General features: G+C 45.0%; 1 protein-coding gene across 1 annotated transcript; it reads left to right on the top strand.

Moving 5' to 3' along the window:
* The first annotated feature begins 1035 nt into the window (after positions 1-1035).
* On the top strand, positions 1036-11512 carry LOC136626195 (glutathione S-transferase omega-1-like). The gene is made up of 7 exons (XM_066601030.1): positions 1036-1101; positions 1185-1240; positions 4828-4936; positions 5078-5300; positions 6630-6731; positions 9117-9223; positions 11246-11512. The coding sequence occupies exons 2-7, from the start codon at positions 1210-1212 to the stop codon at positions 11400-11402; spliced, it is 729 nt and encodes a 242-aa protein (XP_066457127.1). The 5' UTR covers positions 1036-1101; positions 1185-1209; the 3' UTR covers positions 11403-11512.
* The last annotated feature ends 8793 nt before the right edge of the window (positions 11513-20305 follow it).

Genomic DNA, 20305 nt, shown 5'->3' with positions numbered 1-20305 from the left:
GGATAGCACTAGAAAATCCCAGCATTAAAAATGTTGCATTTGAGCGCAGGTTTGCAAGGCCCCATTAAAATCAATGGGAGTGTTGTACTGCGATTAGCACAGTCTTCCAAACTCTGCTTTAGGTTGGATTCAGACGAACATATATCGGCTGGGTTTTCACACCGAGCCGATCATATACGTCGTCCTCATCTGCAGGGAGGGGGGGGGAGGATGGAAGAGCCACGAGCAGGAACTGAGCTCCCGCCCCCTCTCTGCCCCCTCTCCGCCCCTCTGCACTATTTGCAATGGGGAGAGGCGGGACAGGGGTGGGGCTAATTTGCAGAACTTAGCCCTGCCCCCATCCCGCCTCCTTTCATTGCAAATAGTGCAGAGGGGCAGAGAGGGGGTGGAGAGGAGGCAGAGAGGGGACGGGAGCTCAGGTCCTGCTCCTGGCTCTTGCATTCCCCCCCCCCCTGCAGATGAGGACACCGTATTTTTGCTCGGCGTGAATACCGAGCCGATATACGGTCGTCTGAATCCAGCCTTAATCATGGTAAAAAGCGTCCGGTGTGAGAGCGGCCTAAGTTGTATATTTTTGCCTGGCTCATTACTTCCTTCCATGGTGATTATCACACTGTCCAATCACAGTACATCGCTGTGCGACGCTGCTGGAGGTTCTGCACTCCAATACTGCAAGTACAGGAAACGGCATGTGAATGTGAGGTTTCTTACACCCTCCGTAGGCGGATATTAATGGGTAATAGCCCTCAACAATCTGCAGTGACCGGAGAGTCTAGTAACGCATCCTATAGCTCCATGTCACTCAGACCTTGGAGAGGAATGAAGCAAATGGGACTAGTGGGAAAAGCCCTTGCCCATACCGATCTACTGGATGCGGCACATTAACCATTCATATTGCTTTAGAGTAAACTATTTGCAGTGTTATTGCCTGTTTGTGATTATATGTCTGAGCCTGCATGTAATAATGAGTGTGCAGATGGAGCAGATCTCCACCCAGAGGAGTCGTCTGGTTCTGGTTGGTCATTTGCGGGGAGGGGGCTCCTATATATACATATATGGACTGCAGGGAGAGCAGCACTAGTATATGCAATATCCTCTCTGGTATGGTGGGATATGTTTAATATACACAGAGCTGGTCACTACTGCATGCTATATACTAATATATGTATCTACCTCCTATACAGGGATCGCCAGTGACAGTCTGCAGCAATGAGCGGATCACAGAGGAGTTTGGCCAAAGGTAAGTGTGAGATTGTAAAGGAACCTGTTGGGGATCAGAGCTTTCATGTTCTGATAGTGGTTACCAGGTCATATATATTATACTAGCTGTTATACCCGGCTTCGCCCGAATTAGTTTGGTACTGGTATTTATCTGGTGTTCACACGGAAATCTTATGAAGTCATGGTTACTTTAGAGATACCGGGAAAAACATATGTTCACCATTTTGCATAGTTCTCTGTGTTACCCAGGAAACACCACGGGAGGTAACCATGCGACGTTTCCTTTATAAAAAAATGACATTAGGAAGTGAGAGAATTAGATTCCATACGTAAAATGTGGACGCTAATTCTTTTGCGCATAGAATTGAATAATCGAGTTGGGACCCATTAACTTTTCCTATTTATGTCATAATCAATGCTCGTGCCAAATTTTAAGTTTCTATGACATTGGGAAGTGAGAGATTTAGACTATGTACATTAAATTTCGACACCAATTCTTTTGCGCTAGAATTGAATAATCGAGTTGGGACCCATTACTTTTCCTATTTTGGAGATAATCTATGCTTGTGCCAAAATTCATGTTTCTACGACATCGGGAAGTTAGAGAACTTTTGGCCAGTCAGTCAGTGAGGGCTTTCGTCATTTTATTTATTGATTGATTGATTACACACATTCACATGGCTACAGTGACTGGCTGACTTTTGGGGTAGGCAGGATAGCTTACATGCTAGTTGATACTGTTTGTAAACACTTGTTACATAACTAGATACTTCCTGCAATGTTGGATGAATGCAGTGCTGGTATGTGCACAGCAGAGTTGACTGTGGTTTTGGCACAACTCCTTGTCACTTGATATGAAACCTCTCGGCTCTTGATAAGCCTGTTATATGATCACATGCAACAAAGTTAGTACTTCCAACAAATCTTAAACATGAAGGTGCTCATAAGCCATGCCACTTGTGCTTCATTCACCCATCTGTCCCAGGTGGTTCAGTGATAGTTTATAGCCAGGTACCCAGATCTCCCATTCAGGTGCTTTTTAGCTCAAATAGAGGTGCCTATAGCGCTAGGAACCCATCCATTAAGGTTTTCCTGGATGTGACAGATGGGCCCACATATCTTGATTAAAATGTGCACTGGGAGACATGTACACTCCTGCTCTGGGGAATTCTGCTGGTCTGCAATTCGTGTTTATATCAAACTTACAGCAACAACATCTTATATTTTGAAGGGCTCTTATAATGCAGTAACAATGTTGCACCAACTGTTTACCATTTTGAGACCAATTTCGTGGTGATTCCTGTGCTGGGTTTTATAGCTCACACTAATCCCCAATGGGTGTTGAAAAACTGTGTAGCTGCACCAAAGAGTTAAAGGCTAGCACACCAGCATAGCCTAGCCAACAGCTATGTCCACTGAGATTTCTGCAGACAGCTCTGTTCTCACTGCAGTGGTCAGTGTTTGGTATTGCAGGCAAACTTCCCACTGAAATGAACGGGAACTCTGCCTGCAATACCAACTCTAACCACTGCAGTGCGAACAGAGCTGTCCGCTTCCTGAGGAAATCTGCTCAGTGCACAAACTGACTGGCAAGTGGCCTGGGCAGCAGACTCCTGTTGATCCGCTACTGATAGTCTATTCTGCAGATTGTCCTGTCAAGCATTGGTGGCCTATTTCTTTAAACAAAAATATGGAAATAAATGAAGATGTGAACATAGTTATCACAGAAACTTAAATGAGACTTTACTAGTACAGGGAAAGCTAGGTGCAATACTGTGTTTTCAGGTCAAGAAGTTTTCTGTTGAGTTTAAGGGTATGTTCTCTAAGCTGTCAAAAGGAAAGGGTTAAATATTGATCTTGTGACTTGCTGTTCTTTTGGTATGTAGCTTGCAAGCTGATGCAATACAGAAGCCTATGGCTGACCCACAGGAGGATGACTTCCAGCGGAATATCCGCATTGGGCATTCTACTGCATATCAGCTAGAAAGTCTGTCTTGAAACCCCTCACCATCTTGTGCAGGTTTTGAAGTGGGTTTAATTGCCAATACCTGTGTGAAGTTCACCCCCTCATTGAGGGCGGTGAGCTCCGCAGCGGAGACGGCGCTAAAACTGACATGCTGCGGAACTGAATTCTGCACCACAAGTCACTTTCCGCACAGGTTTTGTGCAGGCCTCTTTCTACAGCTTGTCAATGGGCTTTCAAAATCTCATCCATTTGCTGCCACTAACTGCTGCAGAATTCCCGTTCGGAGGGTCTGCACAGAGTTTCTGCGGCAGTTCTGCCCTGTGTGAACCCCACCTAAGGGTGCTCTTACATAGGACTGATTATTCCACACTTATCTGCCCTCTTTAATTCTGCATCCGCACTGCTCTGCCAGGAATACTGCAGCAAACTCTGCATTTAGCCCTGTAGAATTTCAGGACTGCATATTCAGCAATGTTGCTGCAGAATATTCCACCCCATGTGAAGGCATCCTAAGGGTGCAGAACTATTCTACAAGATTAACTTAACCATACAGCGCTTGGTCCTGGGCTTTAACCCTGCACCACAGTATACTATAGCACAAGATTAAAGCTTCTATCGAGCAGGTCAGGTCCTTGGCTGTTTGTGACAGCAGAGGACCTGGAGGAGAAAGGCTTTTAACTGCGTCTGCCTTCTCTTTTGCAGGCTACATAGCACTCATTGAGTGCTATGTAGTGGAGAGTAAGCAGATGTGCGGCTTCCGCTATTCGACCTGGTGATCACGTGATTGCTGGGTACTCCCTGGTACAGCAGAGCTGCTGGCTTAGTAGACCCAGAACAGCTTTAACGGTGGCTTCTGTCACTAGGGGATGTCAAAGTGTGAATTTTGTGCCTGAGGCTTATGGTTGAAGCCCAGAGACTCTCCACACAGTAAATCAGCTGTAGACTTGCCAAGACTGTTCTGATTATTCTCAGTTGTACCTGACTCTACTGGATTCCCCAAGGTAGAAGCTACCACTGCAGTGTCAGTAACGACTGCTCCAATGTCTCTAAGAACTGATGAGCTTATCGCCATCTCAGTTCTAACTATTAGACGTGGTTGACTCTCTGGAACATGGGTAAAACCTTGGGTTCAACATTGCCTTTGCAACACTTTGGTCTTGGCGGGTTCCATCCCAAAGAGAACTGTTCCTGAACCTTTCACTATTCTGCTTCACATCATGCTTTGTACCAGTAACGCAAGCTCCATAGAGCAGGAATAGGGGGGGGGGGGGTGACCCATGTCCTGTGACTACACTGCATCTTGGCATAGTTGGGAAGACTGAATATTGGCTGAAGATGTTGCAATAGTAGTTCTGAAGGGGATGAACCAGACTGGAGTTCCAACTGATAAAGATTACAACTAGACTGGTGTTGTGCCTGCTACCAGTTCTGGATGCCATAACATTGCTTATGGCCTGCAGATACCTGTGTCATTACTAAGTGACGCTGTGGGGAATACAAACTGTCAAAACTGTACTGTGCATGACTGGCAACAAGCTACTGCAATCATCCACATATATTCAAACAAACTACCTTTTGGCTTACTGCACACTACATGATCTACAGTCTCACTACTGTCATCTGTATGCTGACTATTTCAGGCAGCCCAGCCCCAGGACCGGTACCAGAGGGACTAATTCGACTTTACAGCATGAGATTCTGCCCCTATGCCCAAAGAGCACGGCTTGTCTTGGCTGCCAAAGGAATCAAGTAGGCATATAGTCTTATACCACTTCTGACTACAGAAGTCGGACTCTTCTTAATATTGTAGTCTTATATTATGACTTCGGTGTAGCTGTCACTCATGTGTAGAAAGGCTTCCTTCTACTAACGGGTTCTTTCTCTGTCCAGACATGAAGTGGTCAACATCAACCTAAAGAACAAGCCGGAATGGTTTTTTGAGAAAAATCCTCTGGGATTGGTGCCTTGTCTAGAAACATCAGATGGCAAAATAATCTATGAATCTGCAATTGTCTGTGATTACCTGGATGAAGCTTTTCCCGGGAAGAAGCTGATTCCGGAAGATCCCTATGAAAAGGCACAACAGAAGCTCCTTCTAGAGCACTTCTCTACGGTAGGAGATATATTTATTTTCAGATTTAACATCACGTACATGAGGTAAAGTGTTTACATTAACAGAGTTGGCAAGTATTACAAATAATTGTATTGGGTACTTGGCTTGCAAATAGAACAAAACTTCAATGACTACTAGTCACCAACAGGCGACCGGGCAGATTATAAGATAAGGGTATGTAACCAACTCAATTTAAATATGTCCCTCCAGAGGTCCAGCCGTAGGACTGCATATTGATGTAGAGGGGATGTTCCAACACTAAGCCACGCGCCTAGGTCCCCTGAAGGGAGAAACATGAAGGCCCGTGTCATGTTAAACCAATATTTTGACTGTTGAATCGGGCTAACCTAACAAAAAAGAGGGGGTGGGGGCATAGTGGAAGAGATAACGGTGAAGAAAAGAAGCTTAAGGAAAAGACAAAGTGAAAGAAGGGGGATAGAGGGGGAGGGTAGGGTATCTAAGCTCTCGCAGCTTTCTCGTGTAGAGGTTAAGATTAATCTCCGTCTGTCGGTTACACCGGAGAGCTCCGTCTCCTATGCCCCCCCCCCCCCAACCCTCTTCAAGCCATCTGGAGAAGGCAGGCGAACCCCCTAAAGTCCAACCAGGTGGCCCATGTGCTGTATGTGCCAACTGGCATCAGGCCCAGGTCTAAGTCCGATCTCATGAGTTCCTCCATGTATTTAATGAAGTCCAAGGCAGACACCAGGCCACCCTTGGGATCGCCCCCTCTTGTCTCCAATGTTGGGCTATGATATGCCGAATAGCCATAATAAAAAATGTCTGAGTAACCACTTTTTAGCATGGGAAAGAGATCCTGGCAACATGAAGAGGAGAGTGATCTTGGGGAACTGCAACAGGGGAGACCTGCATACGGCTCCGTACAGTCTGGCTTCTTACATTAAGGGGAGTTTCAAGTTATTTCTTTTATATAGTTTGGGAACGGCAAGCCCAAACTAATGTAAAAGAAACATATACACTGCAGTGCCAGACTGCAGTTTCATGTTATAGCAGCAAGACTTCGCACTCTCCCCTCTTTCCAATCCTACTTAATCCCCAAACTTAACATATTAGATTCTATGATTGAGTTGAGGTTCAAGAAACCATATGGTCCCTGGGTCTTAGTTGTATTCCAGCCAGACCACATTGGCCTCAGGAAGGCTAATATCATCAATACACATTCCCCCCCCCACCCCCACCCCCCACAGGAGTGAAGAAAGAGTAAAGCTTAAATATCCTGTTACCCAGCAGATTTAAACTTTCTCCTAGAATTGTATAGTTTATAATTAAGCAATGCCTTACCTGATGAGTAACGCTTCTGTCTGACTTCAGGTTATCTCTGCACTGTACAAGATTTTATTTGCCAAAAAGGACAATCAAGATACATCTGAACTAAAGCTGCAGTTTTTCGAGAAATTTAAAAGCATTGAAGAGGTAAGAAATTGTCTTGACTCTGTAAAGGTACCTTCACATAAAACTATTAGCCAGATGGCTAGAAGCAGAGAATTTGAGCAATAGTCATTCTCTGTACAAGCCGCCACAGACGGGGAGGGGAGGGGGGGGGAATAATCTGCACATTAGTCGTTAGTTTTCAGCTCGCCTGAAAGTCATTAACTGATCAAACGTTGTGTGGTATAACGTCACAGATCACATTAGAATGACTTGTAAATGAGTTTGCATGGAGATTCTCTCCTTCCCCATTCACTTGAACTGGACTGAGAAGCAGAAAGATTGACTGAATGGAATGTCATGGGTTGAGAAAGTTGGGACCCCTGCTGATCTGATATTGATCTATTGTTGGTTCAGTCACTATGTACCCCATTGTGGACAATCTAACTTCCCTTTAACAAACATGCATGAAGACTTCATGCCATCTTTGGTACCCATTAAGAATGAACATGCCATATGTTACACAGGGGCACCTACTGCCTCATGTAAACCAGACAGCAGCTTCCTACACTGCATAGAAGGGCTGATATAATGAACTGCACCACAGTGAGTTGTTAGCTCAGCATAGAGCACCCGTCTCTTTATTGGTGTAAACTCACATATACTCATAACAGCCATGACTTTTCAACCAGAACCTCATCCACATGCTGCCAAGCAAGGGCGTAACTATAGAGGATCCAGTTGGGCCCGGGAGCCCTAGGGGCCCATAAGGCCTCTCCTCCATATAGGGAGTGCAGTACTATGAATAAAGCATTATAGCTGGGGGCCCTGTTACACATTTTGCATTGGCGCCTAGAAGCTTCAAGTTGCGCCCCTGCTGCCAACGGTTTCCCATTAAAGTTGACCTAGGGTGCAAAACTTATACCTGACACAATAGGGATTTTTATCATTACCTTCATTGAAGTTGGTCTGAAACTGCAGATTTCAGCTACCTTTGTTTTGTCTGGTGGACTCTGCATTTTCCACAAGGACAAATCTAATCTGGTAATTTAGTAGGGATTTGCTGTGTAAGGCCTTAGTCACACGGGCGTTTTTTCACGCGATTTGCGCATCGCATGACGGATGCGCATGCGCAAATCGCGTGACCGGCGCCGAAAAATCGGCCCGAAAATCTGCTCCTAGCCGCGTTTCATTAGAAACGGGCCGGAGCTGTCCAGCGCATTGCATTTAATGGAGACGGCAATACAGCGGCTCCATTGAATGCAAGCGCTGCGGGCGAGTGTGGGATGAATTGTCGGGAAGGGGTTAAATATATAACCCCTTTCCTGCAATGCATCCTGAAAAGTGAAAAAATAAAAAAAAGTATGTACTTACCTGATCCCGGCGGCCGGCCTGCAGTGGGTGTGAAGGGGGTGTGACTCAGGCTTGCCCCTGATTGGCTCAGCGCTGAGCCAATCAGAAGCAAGTCTCAGTCACACCCATTCATGAATTCATGAATGGGTGTGACTGAGATCAGCCTCTGATTGGCTCAGGCTGAGCCAATCAGGGGCAAGCCTGAGTCACACCCCTTCACACCCACTGCAAGACCGCCACGGGGATCTCAGGCTGCCGGGAGCAGGTGAGTACATCCTTTTTTTTTTTTTTTTTTTCACTTTTCAGGATGCATTGCAGGAAAGGGGTTATATATTTAACCCCTTCCCGACAATTAACCCCGCACACGCCGCCAGCCCATTGCTTTCAATGGAGCGGCTGTATTGCCGCTCCATTGAATTCAATGGGCAAACATCGTTCTTCTCTGTCACAGCTGTTCCAGCTGTGGCAGAGAAGAATGATTTGTCTTCTATATGTTCTCATTGGGGTCGGCGCTGCTGCCGCCGGCCCCATTGAGCGCATATAGAGAAGAGAACAGGAATCGCAGATCGCAGATAGGTGCGATCTGCGATTTCTGTTCTCTAATTTATCGGACGAGCGCATAAAAAGCGCTCATGTGTCCGATACCATTGCAAAGCAATGGTTTTAAAAAATCGCCGGGCGCATGCGCAAATCGCGGCAATAAATGCCCGTGTGACTGAGCCCTAATTTCTACATCAAATCTGACCCATATGCATGTGCTCTATAAATTTACAGGGACCCTCTGTCCACCCCTGGCACCCATAGTCTAATGTGGCCCAGACTTTGCCCCTCGCTCTCACTTGTATGCACTTTATAGCAAAACTTATTGGACTGCTGCACACAAGAATTAATATCAAATGGATAAGGAATATGGTGACCCATAGAACATTATGGCCTCTGCTCCCTATTAACTTCTGACAAATGCCATATTGCAGTAGTGCCATACACTGTGAGACCTATGTGGATGCCCTCATCTGCTTAACAGCATAGAACTTAACACTACTGGGAGAGGTTGGTAATGCATCTTTTTATCTACAGGCACTGACCAAGAAGAACACTTCTTACTTTGGTGGAGAATTGGTGTCCATGATGGATTACATGATCTGGCCCTGGTTTGAACGGTTCCCTCTCTTTGATGTTCTAGAGTAAGATATATTTTGCTTCCTTGTAGTTCACCTTTTGTAGCATTGCATGACTGTGGGCCTCTTATCACAATTAGTCTGACCTGCCAGAGTTCTACAAAAGTCTCTGGACCATAACCACTTAATGACCCTGAATGTAAACTTGTGTCCTGTGCATATGGGGTTAGTATAAAGGGAACCCAGGACGCAGCTGACATTGGTGATTTCCAGGCCGAAGTCACAATCGGCACTTATATCCTGGCTTCCATGGTGCAAGGAGTCTGGTAACAGGACACTGCAGCAGTCATACTGCTACCCAGAAGCCAGTGCTGGCTGCTAGCTGCATCCCAGGGCCCCAGAAGAGGTGAGTATACCCTCATTTGTTTTATGCAGATCCCAGCTGTGGTATGGGGTTTTAATGACCAAATACCTCTTATAATCGGTTAAACTAGACATTAATATAAGATTTATGGGATTTCCTCTCCTTAGCAATAGTTGCAAAAGGATAGTCCGAAAACTGCAACTTTGCTATTGGCCAAGGACCTCTATGTCTGCCTGGAACGTTCCACTCTGTTGCTTTCTTTTGTGACCAATCATTGCAGCCTCCGACCTATTAGAGGCACAGGACTCAATTCTTATATCCATTGGGCTTGGATACAGTAGCTTAACTCTATGGTATTGCACCTCTAAATGGTGACGTCACCAAATGGTCATATAACAGCCTCACACTGGTGACTTACAGTGCAGTTCCCTCCAATGATCCCAGGTGATGTCTTATGTGATTGTAGTTATCCACCTTCCATTCTCTGGGCCCAGACCACCATGAAGACTACTACAGCTACAAACCTGCACTCACCATGCTGTTACCTCAAATAACCCTCTTGGCACCCTGCCATAGTACTCATGCCCTCCATACACTGATGCCCCACAAAGTAGTAATAAACCTTTGACACTCACCCTGCCAAGGTAATGACCACTTTCTGCCTCTGAAAAATAATTATGCCTAATGCCTTTTGCTCCCCAAGTAACTGTTAGCACAACCATAGGTTTCCCAATATAATCATAGAAGTTTCCCGGTTACTAAAGATCAATCGCTAATAAAGCTATGCAAATTTAAAATATACCTTAGGCTGCATTCCCACGAACGTGTATAGGCTCGGTTTTCACGGCAAGCCGATATACGTCATCCTCATCTGCAGGGGGGGGGGTGGAAGAGCCAAGAGCAGGAGCTGAGTTCCCGCCCCCTCTCTGCCTCCTCTCCGCCCCTCTGCACTATTTGCAATGGGGAGAGGCGGAACAGGGGCAGGGCTAATTCGTGCAACTTAGCCCCGCCCCTTTCCCACCACCTTTCATTGCAAATAGTGCAGAGGGGTGGAGAGGAGGCAGAGAGGGGATGGGAGCTCAGTTCCTGCTCCTAGCTCTTCCATTCCCCCCCCCCCCCCCCCCGCCCCCCTCTGCAGATGAGGACGCTGTATATCGGCTCGGCATGAAAACCGAGCCGATATACGTTCGTGGGAATGCAGCCTCACTTCTATTGACTGTTTCAAATGCTTATTTCCAAGCATCCTCCAGATGATTCCTCAGCGTCTTGCTAGGGCAATCTATCACCTCGTCTATGCAAAGAACAGAAGAGGTCGGTGCTGGTGCACTTTCATCTAAATATGCTAGTCCGGCACCCAGTATTGTATGCGCATCAGCTTTCAGCATGACCAGCAGCTACTTTTTTTTTTTTTTTTTTAAACCTAGAGGTGGTCTGTCTTGGTGGTAACAAGCAGTAAACAACCAGGGGGCAGAGGAATCAATAGGGATTATTTACTATTCAGAATATTCTGAGCAAATTGTAAACTTGGACTAGTAAATCTTAAAATTTAGCAGAGCCACTAATAAAAATGGTGCATCTTGAACTATAACTTTTGCACATTATTAAATAAGCCCCATTATCTGAAAAATGGAGCATTTTGTGGGGCAGTTAAGGGCCTACACTTAAACATTTGTCAAATTTCAAGCTTTATTTAACATTTTACATTTCTTTTTATTTAAACCTAGGTTTTTGGAGAAGACGCCACGTATCAATGCCTGGTACAAGCTCATGCTGCAGGACCCCGCTGTCAAAGAGACGTATACAGAGCCGGATGTTCTCCTTGCCTTTTACAAGCTGTATTCTCAGAACAGTGTAGATGCGGCTGATTATGGCCTTGACTAATCTCCCGGGTTACTGATCGTAGTATCTTTTGGTCTTTGAATATTTTCTATCACATCTTCTGTATTACCTCAAAGCAATTCGGACTACGATTAAATCAATCTTTTCAACTATTGATCTGTCATTGTGTTCAATATACAATGTAGGGACAAACCACTGATCACCTCCTGGAATAGACCAACACCGAAGTGTAGCTTCCAAAAAGTTGTCTGAGGTTCTCTTTGGTCTGGAATACTGTAGAGAAGATGAAGAATCTAGTCTTCCAGAATTGCAAATGGTATCTTTTACATGTAGTTGGGATGTCAGAACTACTGCCATACTTGTTGGACACCTCAGCAGATGTCTTGGGTGGCTTCCACTGAAGTGCTAATGCTATGTGCAAGGTATTGGTTTTGACCACTTATTAAGGTTCTGCTCACCTGTCACCTTTGTGGCTTTTGCAGGGTTTCTTGGAAAAAACTGGATGAAACCTGAATACAGGCTAAATCGGGCCAAGGATGAGTTCTGACTTCTGACCATACTAGAGTAGAATACAAGGCTGGAAATGCATACACTTTCATACCATGGAGGCAGCTAATGTGGTTCCTATGGTGTCCTTGAAGGGGTCCAGTCCTGATTGATTCTTTAATGTTTGCTAGAAATATAGGTGGGCTAGACTCTCTTAAAAACAGCATTGTTGGCAAATGTGGGTAGCTGAACTGATGGTCATTGGAAGGAAAAAGCAGGAGAAACCAATGCCAGACCTTTCCGTCCTAGATGGCAAAACCCAGTACCATAATGGAGGGTCCCTCTCGTGTCACTGATCTGACTTCAGATCACTTTTAAACTATGCGGAGAAGATTGTCATCCCTATTGATAGCTCCCCTTTTAGGGTGCACACAGAGCGGTTAGCAGCAAGCAAATTGCAGTGTATGAATGCACTCAGCATAGATATGGGTTCTCCTATGGGTGCTTTCACCCAAGATATGGAATTGGCCAGGGCCATACCTAAAGGCTCAAAGGCCCGGGTGCAAAGGTTCAGCTGCTGGCCCATGTGACTGCTACTCTCCTCCTTCCCCTGCTCTTCCCTGCTTCCTCTCAGGCTGGCCGCGCTGCCTGCAGTGTGATCGGAGCTGTGCTGCAGAGCAGCCAGCCAATAATGCACTAAATGTGCATATGTGTATGACGGAGGGCGGCCTCTGGGCCCCCTGAGAGCAGGGTCCGGAGACTCCAGTGACCCCTCATGCTATGCCTATGGAATTAGCCATAGGACCACTACAGATCTTATGTTTTTAATTCCCGAATGCCTGCAGTTTCTTCTTTTTTTCTCTCTGTAGACTATTTGTGGAATTGCATCTACTGAATATTAATCCACAGCAGCAATTCCACAAGATGCCCTTAACTTTGCAGCGGAAAGCTGTTCTCTGCAAAATTCAATCTTTTGATTTTAAGAGGAGACGCGCGAAAGTTAAACTCCATAGGGAAAACATTATGACACAAAAATGTCCAACGACGAATTCTGTCCCATATGACCCCCCCACCCCCCCCACCCCCGTGGGGAGAGCACCTTGTGAGAAGACTTAGAAGGTCATGCATGTTCTTCTGGGAAATGTATGCAAACTGAAGATGATACGATAGCTTTACGGAGCCACCTATTGGAAGGCAGCATTACTGCAAGTCCATGTTAATAGGTATAACAAACCTTGTGACAGTGACTGGGAATATAATCCCAAACCTGTTCCAGTAGGGAGATAGCCAGGCACATACAGCCTCTTTAAAGCCTTTTGCTCCGCCTCAGGGTGCAGTAGGTCACAGATCCCCAACACCAGTCCTCGGACCACAAACAGATCATGTTTTTAGGATATCTTATGCGAAGAACCCCTGTTGCAATGTCTGAGGCACTGACAATAATTACATCACCTGTGCAATACTGAGGAAATCCAGAAAACATGACCTTTGGCGGTCCCTGAGGACTGGAGTTGGGGAACACTGCAGTAGGTGGCTGGGTGAGAGGTGTTTGATGTAGGTCAGGAAGAGTGTAGTGTCATTAGTACATACTTATGAGGTGATGCATGCTCCTCCTGGGAAATTTATGCAAATGGTGATCACTGTGATATACACATATTTCGGTCACATTGAACTCATGTTAGCGAGCCTTTACACATCCCGCTGGGGCTAAGACTCTTGTATAAAGTACAGTGAAAGCATTACTTATGACTACACAATAGGGCGACCCTCAGCCAGTGCAGGGAGACTGAACACTTGCCTGCTGGGTTCTCCACCTACACAGGTAACGGCCTGGAAACACCATGTGACCAGCTTCTTGTCAGATAACGCTTTAACAACCAGGATTTGTCAAATGAAAAACCTAAAAGTGGACATTGAACTCTCCATCACTGCTGTTGTGTAGGACACACCGTAGCTTTGGCATCAGATGAGCGCTGCAAAAGTTCTGCTTCGTTCTTCATCCGTGTTCCATCATAAGCTTTCTGTCTTTGGGGTTTCCTACTATAGTATAATGAAAAAGGTTTGGTACAATGTTAGCCAGTAGAACAAAATGTGATTGTTCCCAGCAAGAGAAACTAAGTAATCTTGGAGATGGCTAACAAAAGTACATGATGTTATAGCGAGCTTTCAAACCTCAGGATTCTTCCTCGGGCATAATGAAATAGATGCAAAGATGTGTGCACACACCACACTCCCTTCCATGTAACAAGGCACAGACATGGATGTAATTAATTTGCGCTTAAATGCAATACCACTACAGGATTAGTAGAGAAATAAATACTTAACTAGTCCACTGGTGAAATGGATCATTATGCATTGATGAAGGACTTGGAGTAAGTCACAGAGCTCGCATTAACATGTATTTTTGTTAGCAATTAAAAGATATATCTACAAGATTACTTGGTTTCTCTTACTGATAAAAATCACATAACAATTTTTAACACTTACAACAGAGGGTTAAATTCTTCAAGAGGATTCATGTAGTATAAGAAATCTGTAACAGAGATAGCACTGCGGGCCATAAAACCTTCACATCTTTATCAGTGGACTATGTAAGTATTTATTTTCTCTACTCCCACAGGGGTATTGTTTTAAGTGCAAATTAATCACATCCATGTCTGTGCCTTGTCATATGGATTTACTTCAGTATGCCTGAGGAAGAATCCTGAGAGGTTTGAAAGCTCGCTATATCGTCATATATTTTTGTTAGCCAATATAAGGTATCATATCTACAAAATTACTTGGTTTCTCTTGCTGGGAACAATCAAATTTTTTTCCTACTATGGTTGAATGGTGAGAACTGTGTTAATGTCTCCTTCTAGTGGATAAACATTGCATTACATGTGTAAGAAGCAGCCAGGACCGAAGGCTGGCTTCACACAGACAAAAGTGTGTTTATGCGTGTATTTGCATGTGTGTGTGTATTTTGCAGAATTTTTTGCACATGTACGCATGCTCCCAATTGATTGCAACAGGCAGCAAAGTCAATTAGTCTAATGTGCTATCTACATGTGCAATAAATAGGATGTGTGAGGAGAAGATGTAATAAGACTAACGGGGTAGGAATAGGTAAGTATAAGATTTTTTTTTTCTTCTAATGACAGAACCCCCTTTAAGGGTGCTGGCTAAGCAGAAGGTGCTCTATAATGGCCTTGTTTGAGGCAGCCTAGCCGCTGTATGAAACACAACTGCTTAGTCCTTGACCGCTGAAGGCTCAACAGAAACAGGCGGACTGCTGCTCCAGTAGCGTACCAGCCGACACTTTCACTACACCATCTCACAAGATATAGGCCCTATGAATCTGGGCATGGGTCTCAGGCTTCCATGCCCAGTTTCATAGCCACAAGCTGTATTATGGCCACAGACTCTCGGCACCCCTTCCTAGTCGTCCATCTGTGATGGAATCTCACCACCAGCCGGGCCTAAGCAGGATTAACCAAGGCCAACGCCCCGAGACATCTGACCCTCATTTATTGGAGAAGCATTATTTTAACAAAGTGTTTTTTAATGTTAATTTGTATTTTCATTAATGTAGTTAGCTATGCTTTCTTTTTTCTTTCAACAGGACACGAATGCACCTTTTAGTTTTCTGCTGTATAAACAAACTTCCGTTACTCAAACTAGGTTGTAGTACCTTATTCATTTGACAGGGAAAACAGGTGCATGTGTACATAAGAGGCCTTGTTTAAAAATGCAACTTTTCAAGAATTTTAAGTAATCAAAAAACCTATTATGTAGCATGGAAGGTATTGTGACAACCTTTGTCAAAAAGCACATGGTTAATGACGGCGAGTGCATTGCTTGCAGACACTGTGCGGCTGTGCTTTTACCCACTATGCCTCCAAGCAATATTACAATACTCAGCCCTTCACCGGGTAATGGCTCAGCTACGGCTGGGCTACACATGCCTAAAGATACAGCTTGGGCCACACAGCACATGGCTCCTTTAGTACATGAAAAAAGTCTGCTTTCTTTATTTCATCATTATGATTTAGAGTCCTTGCTGAGAAGAACGATGAGGTATTGGTTACTATATTAGATAACTTCTACACGCAGGCTAAGTGTGTCAATACACAATCTTCTTAACCCAAAATAAAGATGTACATGTTTGCCAAATTTGGTTATGCTGGCAACCCACATCAAGGGTCCTCATTGTTTTGCGAGTCCCTAGCTAGCCATGTGCCAATAAATACCAATCTAAAACAAAACTTGAAGGCACAGCCGACTTAAAAAAAAAAAAAAAATGCTGTTTGGAGAGAACAGTTCATCTCCTTACTCCGACATTGTCCATCTGCAATGGAACGGTTCCCTGAGGACTGAGAAAGTAGTCTGAAAAGAAGTCCCTGACTCAGAGAGCAGATGCTGCTGGTCTGACATAGAGCATGGGCTCATCCCCAAATTCCCCAGGGAGAGCTGTAGATACAACCTCTTCTGCCACCCAACCAGCATTGTTATTCCGGCTGGGCTATAGTTACGCAGAACCACACAGGCTCTAATTACCACACACCTTGTCTGGTTTCAGCTAAAGTGTGCTGTGGTAAACTCTCCACTTGGTGAAAATCCCAAAGGCACACTCTACAAAAGGCCGGGCACGGATGAGTCGGTAATAATACACCTGCCTTCTGGTGTCCATGCCCCTGCGAGCAAAGGGATGCAGGACATGATTCACCAGGCTAAATCCCTCATTTTTCACAAGGACAAATGGAACAGGTGGACCTAAAGAGCCAGGAAGAACCGTGGTTCTAGCGAGGAGAGCTATTCGGCACAAAGCCGCTGACCCCTTCTGGAAGCCCTGAAAAGGCTCACATCTACAGCGCTTCCATAAACCCCAATATCCACAAGCCAAAAACGATACTTCCAAGAAGTACTCCTTATAATTGAAATACAGAGACCCTGTGTGGCGGCTTTTTAACAGGGATTTGTTTGCTGTTCAGCGCCCCAATGCAGTTTGAAAACTGCACATCATCCAGAAATCCCTTGGCTGCATCCAACCAATCTTGCCGAGAGGGCGAAGCCATCACCAAAGTCACCAGATGCTGCCAAAGAACATCACAGGTCTCCCTGACGATCCCAGATATAGTAAAGTGGCTGGAACCTGCAGGAAAAATGGAAAGGGGACATGTTTATCGAGCAAAGTACACTTTAGGAGGCGTTTGTCACACATCATAATATAACACATTTCTTGGGAACGCAAACAAGGAAAAAAAGGTTCCCAAAGGTAAACAGGCAAATCTTGACAGTATTGGTTCTCTCTGTCGGGGACAATGCAGGGGTGGCCAAACAAAAGAATGCTTACAAAACTGACGTGGCTATAAGCAGAACAAAACAAGAGACAATAAACATAAATAGTGTAGAAGTAATTTATTAGATAGATTAGAACATAGGAGAGGCCATGTACTTACCGCAGGGTGATCAGCAGTCTTTCCTCAGCTGAGATACATGACGCATGTTGGTGTCCTTATTAGAGATGAGCGAGTATACTCGCTAAAGGCAATTGCTCGAGCAAGCATTGCCTTTAGCCAGTATCTCTCCGCTCGAGACGGAAGGTTCGGGTGCCGGCAGGGAGCTGCGGGGGAGAGCGGGGCGGAACGAAGGGGAAATTTCTGTCTCCCTCTCTCCCCCCCCCCCCCGCTCCCTCCTGCTGACTGCCGCTACTCACCGCTCCCCCGCGCCGGCACCCGAACCTTCCGTCTCGAGTGCGGAGATACTCGCTAAAGGCAATGCTCGCTCGAGCAATTGCCTTTAGCGAGTATACTCGCTCATCTCTAGTCCTTATGTGTAATTCCGGAAAGCACCTCCGCCAGACGGTTGTCGAACTGCTGCACCAGCAAGCGACAGTAGGCAGTGAACTTGTCCAGATGGCGCCTCAAATCATCGTAAAGAGTATAAAAATGCCGCATTCACTTACACCAGAGGATACACCCAGATCCTCCGCCTAGTACTAGGAATGATTCTAGCCACCTCCTCCCGCATCCCACTTGACTTCCCAAATCTGCAAGACAGCAACCAAGGCAAAAGAACATGCTTCTCTGAAAAAGTCATGTCCCCAAGCTCAGAAACTAACTCACAAACCCAGATAGAACAAAAAAACCAGCAGAATAGTGCACCGCCATACCTGTCACTTAGCTATAGTTGCTTGCAGTGGACAGGGTCAATGATGAGGGAACGCTCAAAGATAGAACAGGTCACAATTTTTCCTGATTCATGTATATGAACCCATTCAAAAGAATGGGGTTCATATTTGTGCGGGATTTGTTCGTCTTGCAGCACACAAATCTCGCATGATTTGCAGAGCGGTGTGAATCGTGGCATGTCCTAAGTTTAAGCGTTTCCTCAGAGCGAACCCAAAAATTGTGTTCAATGGGGCTGGCAAAAACAACACATGGCATATGAGGCACAGGCCAGTGCCATGTTTTCCATGGAAAACAATGGAAAACACAAAAACTGCCTACATCTGTGGGGAAATCTGCGCTAAAATCACACAGGGAAAAAAACAAAAATGTAAAGAAAAGATTAAACTTGCTAAGGAGAAGGCAGAAAGACTGATCACCAAAGAGAGCAAAAATAACCCTAAACTATTCTTCAACTATATTAACATCAAACGGATGCACTGAGAGCACTGGCCATTTAATGAATAATGCAGGAGAAATCATAGCAGACGATGGGGGGAAGGCAAATCTATTAAATAGTTGCTTTTCAAGTGTATTCACAAACGAAAAGAAAAGGTCACATGAGATGCAGGGGAATAGATGGAACACACCCAAGGGTTCTAAGGGAGCTAAGTGATGTGATAGCTAGACCACTATTTCTTATATTTATGGACACTATAGAAACCGGGGTTGTACCATTGGATTGGAGTATTGCCAATGTGGTTCCAATCTACAAAAATAGAGAGCCTGGTAACTACAGGCCAGTAAGCCTCGTTCATGAGGGGGTCGATCATGTCAGACCAATCTGATCAGCTTCTACAATGAAGTAAGTTCTAGGCTGGACCTGGGAGAGTCTATTAATCTTGCATATCTGGATTTCCCTAAATCATTTGACACCGTGCCGCATAATAGGCTGATATATAAAATGAGACAGCTCGGATTGGGTGAAAACATGTGTATCTGGGTAAAGAACTGGCTCAGAGGTAGAAAGCAGAGGGTGGTAATAAATGGTTCGTACTCTGATTGGGCCACGGTCACTAGTGGCGTGCCACAGGGTTCAGTCCTAGGCCCCATTCTGTTCAACATATTTATCAATGACCTGATAGAGGGGCTGCACAGTAAAATATCAATATTTGCAGATGACACAAAATTATACAATATAATCAATGTAATGGAGGACAATGTACGGCTACAAACGGACCTAGATAAGCTGGGGGCTTGGGCAGAAAAATGGCAAATGAAGTTCAATGTTGATAAATGTTAGGTTATGCACATGGGCAGGAGAAACAGATGTCAACAGTATATACACTAAATGGGGTACTGCTAGGCAAAAGTGATATGGAGAAAGACCTGGGGGTACTAGTGGATTATAGACTTAACTGGAGTAACCAATGCCAGTCAGCTGCTGCAAAAGCTAATAGAGTCTTGAGGTGCATTAAAAGAGATATAGGGGTGAAGGATGAGAACATTATCCTCCCACTATATAAGGCACTTGTCAGGCCTCACATGGAATGCTGCGTACAGTTCTGGACACCGGTGCTCAGCAAAGATGTTACAGTACTGGAGGGGGTTCAAAGAAGGGCAACTAAACTAATACATGGAATGGGAGGACTGGAATACCCAGAGAGGTTATGAAAATTAGGACTTTTCACCCTGGAAAAAAGACGGCTAAGAGGCGATCAAATAACTATATATAAATACATGATGGGACAATACAAGGATCTCTCCCATGATCTGTTCATACCCAGGACTGCAACGGTAACAAGAGGGCATCCGCTACGTCTAGAAGAAAGCAGGTTTCATCACTAACATAGAAGGGGATTCTTTACTGTAAGAGCAGTGAGACTGTGGAACTCTCTGCCTGAGGATGTGGTGATGGCAAAATCCATAGAGGAGTTTAAGAGGGGACTAGATGTCTTTCTCGAGCGGAAGGATATTACAGGATATAGACATTAGGTGACCAGCGGCTTTGTAGTTCGGGGTCTTATATTTAGGTAGGAACTATCAAAGGTTGATCCAGGGATTATTGTGATTGCCATTACGGAGTTGGGAAGGAATTTTCCCCCAAATGGGCTAATTGGCTTCTGCCTTCTTGGGGTTTTTGCCTTTCTCTGGATCAACTAGGTGTTGAAACAGGCTGAACTAGATGGAGATTGTCTTCATCCAGCCTAACATACTATGTTACTATATTGGTTTTCATGCAGATCGTCCACAGCGGACTGTTCGCAGCGTGTGGACGAGATTTTTGCAAATCTTGTCCACTTTGCCACT

Source organism: Eleutherodactylus coqui, chromosome 4 (genome assembly GCF_035609145.1).
Source record: "Eleutherodactylus coqui strain aEleCoq1 chromosome 4, aEleCoq1.hap1, whole genome shotgun sequence".
NCBI lineage: Eukaryota > Metazoa > Chordata > Amphibia > Anura > Eleutherodactylidae > Eleutherodactylus > Eleutherodactylus coqui.
Note: the sequence above shows the minus strand (reverse complement) of the source record. Positions and strands in the feature narration are given on the sequence as shown.